We start from the raw sequence: 9264 nt of genomic DNA, 5'->3' as shown, positions 1-9264 counted from the left end.
ATTCTCTAACCTCATAACATTCAATCAAATCAGTCTGTTATGAACTTTCCCTCATCAATCACTTGCTGAAAACCACAACCACCAAGTAAAAAGAGAATTTTTCAACAATCCCCCTTGAAAGAAAGGAATTATAAACACAAAAATAAAAAAATAATAATTAAAAGAAAAACACTTAAAGAGTCGTTTTTTATTTTGGTAAGACACTTAAAGAGTCGTTGCAAACATTTTGAGAGTCTATATTTGGGGTCAGAACCTGAAGACCCTCCCTTGGCTTGCTTGTTGGATGCTTCAACTACGGGAGGTATCATGTTGAATCCACCGTATCTCCCCATCAGCCTACGAAAGATCCCATTAAACTACATCGTTGCTGTGCTCTTAGTTAGAATCGGCCTTCCAAGCTCTCTCAATTGAGAGTTATCCCATCTCCAAAGAAAAAAGAAAAAAAAAAAAAAAGGCAAACAATATAGTTGCTGAAAACCAGTGAGCCTTCCAAACTAGTCAAACAATATTGTCGTTGAAAACAAGAAGAGCCTTGGACATAACATAATGGCATTATGTCACATTCTTCCATTGATCTGAATTTAATAAAGGGGAAAAACCTTTGAAGTATTCATACCTTATGCCAAGTGAAAACATTTTCCTATTTAATGAAAAATAGCTGGAGCAAATAACATTTCAATTCTCCTGTTAATTTTCATTGTTTCCTGTAATAATGCAAAATAATGGCCTCCTCACAACCCCAAGTAAAATGGTTAAAATGGCAAATAACAGTCACTATATCACAGCAATGATAATGGCACCATCCAAACTTCGATAATATGCTAGTTTGCACCAACCAGATTGTTTACAAGGGAAATCCATGTGTACACATAAAGGACACTATCTCATGGCTGTGCATGAAGATCGTGAATACCAAACAGGTTACAGAAGAGCTATGAAATGCCTGCAATCACCAACATACTTTTCTGTCATAGTTTTAAAATTAACTTGCTACAAACAGTGAAATCAATTAACCCACAAACGCTTGCATCATTGCCTCCAATTAACATAAGTAATTCAGGAACCCACAATTCCTATATCCATATGTGATGCCTCTGGGTAACAGCCAAACTACAAATTAATCTCTTTGAAAAGAATACATGTGACAAGTGAACCAGTCATTGCCAAAATGGTCACACCCCCTATGAAGAGGAGGTTTTAGATTTGAGTCTTGGTAGTGGATCCCAAAGTATTTAAACTTTATGCTTGGTGGGATCCCCTCCCTTTCTCTTTAAAAATGAAGAATTTGGAACCATACATGCAACAGTTAATTTACCAACAAGAGATGCTTTTACATTGCAGGTGATGGGCCCTGGCCCCTTCATCATGAATTTGCTCCAGGAGGCTGACTATAAATTGTCAGTTCTTGGTAGAATTTCATCAAGTGCCTCAAAGCAAAGGTCTGAGCAAGCTCCATGTGTGCAAATCTCGGCTGTCTCAGTTCATGAAGCAAGGCAGCAGGTTCTCAAAGTACCTTGAAACCTCATACGGCCTTCAACCATGTGCTCTTTTGCGGCATATTGTCATGCCATCCCCAACTGGCACCTGTGGATTTCTCATGGTTTATTCACTTGAAACTACAAAAACGGACAAAAGAATGTCTGCGACTAGGCTTGGCAATCAAATGAAGGCATAACAGAAATGTAGACAGAAAGAATTCATACCATGCTAATGCTAATGCGCTCATCCTCAAGAATTTTCTTATTAAAATTTCTTATACTGATGGTCTTTGGGTCATTTACCTGCTCAAAATGTACTACAATATTTATTAAATAGATACCTAGATGAATAGCATACTCATGAAGACAGAAGTTACTTACTTGGGGATCTGCAACTTTGCCATGCCAAAGAACATTATCAATGACAATAAGCCCTCCAACCCTCACCTGTTAATCAACACAATGCATCATTTGGTAGGAAGGGGAAAAAGAAACTAGAAACCAAGGTTCAGATGATCAGTTTTGGTTTTGGTTTTGGTTATTCGAAATGAGGGTCAATCTTGACAGTTTCAGCAAGTTTACAATTACAGTTGACTTTCTGCAGTTGCAACCAAAAAATAATAAACAGACGAGGGAAATGAATGAGACATCCTTGTAAAATATCTGGTATTTTTTGGACCTGTGGATTCATCGAGTCAATCATTTCATCCTAAAACCATGCAAACTACAATTTTCAAAAACATAAAAAACCATATCTCATATATATAGTAAATAGTACATCATTTTCTTGTATGATATCATCTTAAAATATGGTAATTCCATGTCTATGACATTGCAGCTATAGCATAGACAAACATCTGTCAAAAAGTTTGCCTCTTTGAAATTTCTTGGAAATCCAAGACTGCATATGCTTCAATATCTTTTCAAAATTTGCAATCAAAATTTTATTTTTAAAAGTATTTTCTGGAGAATGTTGAAATAAAGAAATGACAAGATATTAGCAAAAAATCACCTATATGTACAATGGTCTCATAAAAGTCATTTTTGTTATTACTCTAAAAAAGACCCTGGTTTCTGATCGGTTTCAGCTTCAAACCATGACACTTTGGTTTTGGTTAAAAGTTTCAGTTGAAGTTTAAAGCTGTGCTGAAAAGTAATATGATTTTGTCATATTGCCATAAGCATGAAAAGCAAGAAGAAATGAGAAATGAGAGAGAAAGAGAGAGGAGATTATGCAGAGAGCATTATCAAGTGAGGTATAGCTTGGTAGTTAAAAAGCCTTGTTTTAGAGTGGGAGGTCTTCCATGTCCGAATGGAGCTCTGGGTCCTTGGTTCCATTGAAGAATGGAGATAGCAACTGCTCAAAAGGGTCTCGTGAATGCAAAAGAATAAATCGACGTGACTATAATGAAGCTCATTATCTTCGACAATATATTTACCATAAGATTATCGAAACAATTACGGAAGTGGGCCCTTGGACCCACCAACTGTTACAAGATCTCAAGCATGTATTTGAATGATATGGTCAAGGAAACCAAGACATATATTGATACAATTAAGGAGAATTACAATGACATAAATTGTTCTTGCAAGGTTTGTTGTATTGGTACCAAGCATTGTACTAATACCTTGCCGGAATGGTAAAGTGCACCCCCTATACCAACACAAATTCGAAAGCCCTTTTTTCATGCCCGACCATGGCACCACCCATAACCAGGAGATACAGGTTGGTACAACATGAAACCAGGTGAAACCAACCAGTTCCACCTGGCCAAGACTAGTTCAACTCTTGCGGGTGAAACCAACCAGTTCCACCTGGCAAAGACCAATTCAACTCTTGCACCTTATCCAACCTTAGTCTGTACCGGTACCTTAATAGTATGGTAGGTCGGTTCCACATGGCAAAGACCAATTCAGCCTTTGCACCTTATCAACCTTAGTCCATACCAGTACCTTATTAGATCGGTATGATATGCCTGATACAGGTCGGTATGGGGAACCATGCTTTATTGATTTATAATCCTTTGACAATGCAAAACAAAAGTATACCAAATTCCTTTGTCTACCATCATATAGAATAAAAAGGAGATGGTCACCCTTACATAAGAAAAATTGAAAGCAAGATATGAGAGGGATTCTCAAGATAGAGGAACATATAGCAATCAAAATTAATTTTTTTGTTGCAGAAATTTTTGAGAAGCTTGTTGCAGAAAATTTGTACATGCAAAATTACTAGAAAAATTACCAGTTGCAATAGTAACTCAAAATATTCGTTGTACATTCGCTTTTCAGCATCGACAAATGCAAAATCATAGCTGGAAGATCAATGAGACATGATAATGTTAGTGAGATAGTAACCACAAAATAAACAAATCACATTAGGGGTGCTAAAGAGTATCTATTGTTCAGTTACATTAGAAAGAGAATCGCAAACATGGTAAATGCAAAGTGATAGCTGGAAGGACAAAGAAACATGACAATGTAAGATATTAATCTGAACATAAAATAAATTAAATTAAACAATAAACCATAGAAATTAAAATAAGAAGAGAAAACATAGCATATATGCACAACAACATTAGTCCAACATGTATTACATTATGAAGTACAATCTTTAGATAGATTCCTTCCACTATGGTGATTAGAACTAATCTTGTGATTGTATAGGGAAACTAATGAAACAGTTCGAATTCTATGTTTTGTATTATTCAAAGATAGAGAAAAACTCACTTTAAAGTATTTTCTCTAATGTACTCCATAATCATATAACTTATTTACTAGATTTTTAGCACTTTTATGTGTTCTTATTTAATTTTCTCTAGTTTCATATCACTTTGAAATTGTGACAAAAAAAGATCATCAGAACTGATTATTTGAATAGTCACTTTAACAGTAAATGCACTATTAAACCACTTAATTAGTGCTTGTTTAAACATTGATTGGGTATTCATTACCTATTTAAACATCTGTTCAATTGGTTTTGGCAGTGTTCAGATAATTGTTTGAATTATCTCTTTTAAGGTGGCAACATCATTACTTAAGGTACTCCTCTGTACCTTTTAATGGAACCTTGGACCAACTTAACGTGACCCAATCAAGCAAGATTTTGTTCCTGGTTGCACAAGGAGTCAGGGTACCTCCTAGGGTTGGGGGAATTGCTGGCTAGGGTCCATGATAGCTATATATATAGTGTCATGGTCCCTCTCTCTAATCATGAAAAATAATGCCCCAGAAGGACAATCTCATCAATCCCCGCATCAAAGTTGGAAGATGAGCAAAGAGTCGACTGGACCACCCATAATCTCCACAGTATATATGCACCTATGTGGCAATAGTTTGGGAGCGCATGGAATGTAGCAAGATTTACCAATGATGTATTGACGGCACAAGGCACGCACACATGCTATGCTATTGCAGTTGTGATTTTGCAAGATTGCATCAGCATCAATCCCACATCCAGCAGTTTTTACATTATGTAGATAACGATCAACACTTAGTTTGGTAGCTTAATGTGAGCGAAAACAAATATTTTTTACATCAAGTTGGTCAAAATATTTACAACATACTCTTTGAACATTCTGTAGTTGCCTAATGAGTGAACAAATGGAACATCATAGTACTTTTAAATGAATTTGTATATGGCTATAAGCAGCAAAAGTACATATTTAATCCATGATACCTCTATAGCTTGATCATTCTGTTAAATATAAAGCACAAAAATATTGAAAAAAAAAAAAACAACATAAACATCCCTTAACTTGGCAAGTAATTTCAAGCAAAGAAGCCCAGGTGACAAACCAAGATACTCTCACTTCAATGAGTAATGAAATAATATAAAACAATATATATACTGTATGACTGCTTATATGAGAATTCAAATTGAATTCATTCCATTTTGTATACCTGCAAGCTTCACCATTCAGAATTAAAGCTTTTAAAGAATCCACTGCTAGGGCATGCTTTACATCCACCTAAAAGAAGAAACATAAAATTGGGAAAATTGTTAATTCATGTAATAATACAGCTAGAATCAAAAAGGATGATAACAGTCTATTCTGGACTGCGTTTCACAAGTTAAGAAGTTTGTACTCCTACCTACATACCAATTTGCTTACCACATGGATAGCCTTGCAAATAAGTAATGGCTAGTATAGTCTTTATAAGGACTTTTTTTCTTACAAGTTAAGGATCATATCACACCACAACAACCAGCACTCCTCTACCACATACCTATGATTGCCTAACTTAGTAGAACTAACTCCAACACAGAGGCTATTTGGTTGAAATATAGCTCAACAACTTCCCCCTCCCCTCCACCCAAAAGAAGAAGGCCCTGTTTGGCATTGTTGTTGGAGGATTGAAAAGTATTTCTTGCACTAGAAGCTCTTTTGGGTGATTTTGAGGTGTTTGGTAACAATTTTGAGTTGTTTGGTAACTATTTTAAAACAGCTATCTGGCTCCTCCAAAAGCTGAAAAAAGTCTATTGGAAAAGCTCTACTTGAGATGTGCCAAAAAGTTTTTTTTTTTTTTAATAGACAAACACTCATCCGAGAGACTTGAGATCAAGTCCTAACAATGAATTTTTTTAAAACAATTAATGTAAAATATTTTTATTGCCATAATCATTTAACTTGGTGTCCTTTGTTGTAATCACTGAAGTTGGTAAGCATTTATATTGTTATTATGATTGTGGATATATAAACAAATTTATTGTCATTTTATATCTAGGTGAACAGCCAAACATTTATATTGCTATTAGAATCAAGAATTACCCAGTTTGCTATTATGATATTTTTGATACTTAATAATCACCTATAAAAATAATTATATTATTTATTATATAATTTAGATTAAAATAAAATAATTTATATACTTTGTAAATTGTCATAACAATTTTTGATGGTACAATAATATAACAATCTAACATGATATAATAATAACATAATTATGTTATTTTATTGTATCATATTATATCATATCATATCATATAATAATAACATTATATTGTTACTCATATTATTGTATTACAATAATATCATTTTATTATAATAATATCATTACATTATAATAATATTATAAAATGTTGGCATATATTTACCATAAACATAAGATTTATTATTTGTTATATTATTTAAATTAAATATCAAATAAACAATTTATAAATGAAGAATACTTATCATAACAGTTTTTGATAGTATAAATAATTGGACAATTGAAAGCATTGTGTAGTGTCCATTATTATCATTTTTTGATCCTAAAAGCACTTTCTCATTTTGTTTACCAAATATATATTAAAGTTTTATAGCATTTTAGAAATATAGTTCCAAACAACGAACAACTTTTAATTAAAAGCTCTATGAACAAAAGCCCAACAACCTATGGCAATGTCAAACGAGGCTGAAGAAGATGAATTGGAGAAGCAAATCCCGAAAACATCATATGCAACATGACTTGATATGATGGATTGATGTATTATTCTTTAAAATAATGTAGTTGGACAATTACTATATGTTAAATATGATCTCAACATCAATGCATATGAAGCATACATACAAGTAAACAAGGAAAGATAAAGGAGAGAAACAGATGGAAGATTTCTGCTTTTTTTTTTTTTTTTGGTTGGACGTTGTCCCACTACAAGATGTTTCCAAGTTATTGTAATAATGAACCACTGCTTTCTGTTTAGTTCAATTTAATAAATTTCAGGATTGCCATACTGGAAGGAAGATCAGGTAATCAGTCTGCTGGATAATAGAGGATTTGATGACTCTCCAGTAAAGTATGAAAAGGAAACAAGTTTCTTAAATTCATATACTTCTAAAGAAATCCTGGATCTAAGTTCAAAAACTGTAACAGCAAGTACACCGACAAAAATATATACTAATCCAAGTCCACACAGCTGACGCACAAATACACACACACAAAAAAAAAGGGGGGGGGGGGAGGTGGGGTGCGGAGGTAATCACCTTGTGAGAGACACCAGCACGCTTATAATATTTCTTTGCAATTTCAAGACATTTGGCATCTCTTTCACATGCAACCAAACGGCCTGATTCAGGAAGAACTAGTGCAATAGCTAAAGAGGAGTATCCCTGAGGGCATCATCAATGATGGTAAGTGAAACCACTGTAATTGAAAATTGGGAAAAATAACTAAATAAAACAACATATTCTTTGTCCAAGCAATGAAATATATATTATTCAACTATCGTTAAGGACACATACCGTATATATACCAACTTCAATGCACCGTTGTGCCCCAAGAATCTGTACAAGCATTGCAAGTAGTTGGGCCTGATCAGGAGATACCTACCAGAAAAAATGAATGCTTTTAGTCAACAAACCGTGCAATTGCAAAGGAAATATTCTAGTGATATAAAGAGTTCTAGCTGCAAGGAAGAGATTTAGCTCCTAATTCCGCTAATATTTTAAGCTACAATTAGATGGGATTTATTCAATTTGAAACCAACAAAACTTCTCAACACTTGATTAGATTTTTAAGGCTTTCTTTGTTTATTCCCTTTTATTTCAAAGCGACATTTTTCATCTTCAACACTTCTAACAATATCAAATCCACAACACAGCATTCCCTCTAATCCACAACACAACAGGCCCGACAACAATCTTGATTTCCCAAAATCTAATCTTTCCACGCCGACCCATTTATCTCAAAAATTCAACCCATAATATAACTAGAAAAAATAAAGAAATAGAGGAAATTACTAAAACCTGCATCTGGCTCCCTCTCATGGCTGCCGTTTCTTCACGAAGCTCACGAAGGATCTGAACTATAGAGCTCAATCGATAAGAGAAACGACTAAAAGAATCGAGAAACAGAAATAAACATTAGGCAAAGAAAAGCATCAGAAAGTGCAATTACCGGAGGTTCACGAACATTGGACAAGACGTAATCATAGAGCTGAGGGGTAACGCTGATGACCTGCTTCTTCCCGTACTTGTCGTCGCCGGCGACCACGACGGGTGCCGCGTCGGTGCCCAGGCTTCGAAGGGGCCTCGCGAGGCATGGGACGAGAGAACGCGAAGAGGGTATCTTGGGGTGAGAGCCAGGGGAGCGAGAAAGGAAAGGGGGAAGGGAAATCGACGGCTTTAGAGAGCGGCAGAGCAGAGGGAGGGGTATTGCCATGGAGTCGAATTGTTCGAGTGTTGGGTGTTCGATCGTGATTTGGTGGAAGGGACCAAACGGTAAAAAAAAATAAATAAATAAATAAAATAAATAAATAAATATATATATATATATATATATATATATATATAAGGAAAAATTACCAATGGGAGGGGACTTATTACCACACAGGTGAGATAAAATCTCTCCAGACCGCACAATAAGTTATGCCCAAATCCTTTCTATTAAGGTTACATTTGATGCATCACGAGATAATTTTGAAAGGTAATATAAATTATTATTATTAAATTATCAATAATATTAATTAATATATTTATTATTTAAATAATATTATGATAAAATTATTAAAAAATTTAATTTATATATTTAATATAATAATTAAATTATTGATAATATAAAATTAAAATTTTAAAATATTTTTAATAATTTTTAAATATTTTATTTTTTATTGAGAGGGTGGGAAGGAGATGAGTGCATGTAGAACCATGGGGGTGATGAGAACGGGTACGAAGAAGTCATAGAGGGGTGATAGGAGAGAAAGCCAAAGGAGCTGCGGATCACGGGCACTCGTGGAGAGGGTGGATATGAGGGGGGAAAGATTGGACAATAAATTTTATATAATTTTTTATGGATAATTTTGTTC

The 9264-nt window shown here is 34.4% G+C and overlaps 1 protein-coding gene across 4 annotated transcripts; it reads right to left on the bottom strand.

The window, feature by feature from the left end:
- Positions 1–1000: 1000 nt before the first annotated feature.
- Positions 1001–8672, bottom strand: LOC105059498 (uncharacterized). Of its 4 annotated transcripts, none has more exons than XM_029268617.2 (9): positions 8358–8671; positions 8207–8260; positions 7703–7786; positions 7445–7570; positions 5382–5449; positions 3724–3793; positions 1860–1925; positions 1704–1781; positions 1001–1584 (listed from the first exon to the last, which is right to left on the bottom strand). In XM_029268617.2, exons 1-9 carry the CDS (start codon positions 8619–8621, stop codon positions 1534–1536), a joined length of 861 nt encoding a protein of 286 aa, XP_029124450.2. In that variant the 5' UTR covers positions 8622–8671; the 3' UTR covers positions 1001–1533. The 4 variants fall into 4 exon arrangements, 3 of the variants coding, with proteins under 3 accessions (XP_029124450.2, XP_073106293.1, XP_073106292.1); XM_073250192.1 differs by having other exon boundaries at positions 8207–8265; positions 8358–8496; XR_012137553.1 differs by having other exon boundaries at positions 1561–1584; positions 1704–1795; positions 8358–8672.
- Positions 8673–9264: the final 592 nt, after the last annotated feature.

The sequence above is a fragment of the Elaeis guineensis genome, chromosome 16 (assembly GCF_000442705.2).
Source record: "Elaeis guineensis isolate ETL-2024a chromosome 16, EG11, whole genome shotgun sequence".
NCBI classification, from domain to species: domain Eukaryota; kingdom Viridiplantae; phylum Streptophyta; class Magnoliopsida; order Arecales; family Arecaceae; genus Elaeis; species Elaeis guineensis.
The sequence above is the reverse complement of the archived record's forward strand: the minus strand, read 5'-3'. Positions and strand labels throughout refer to the sequence as shown.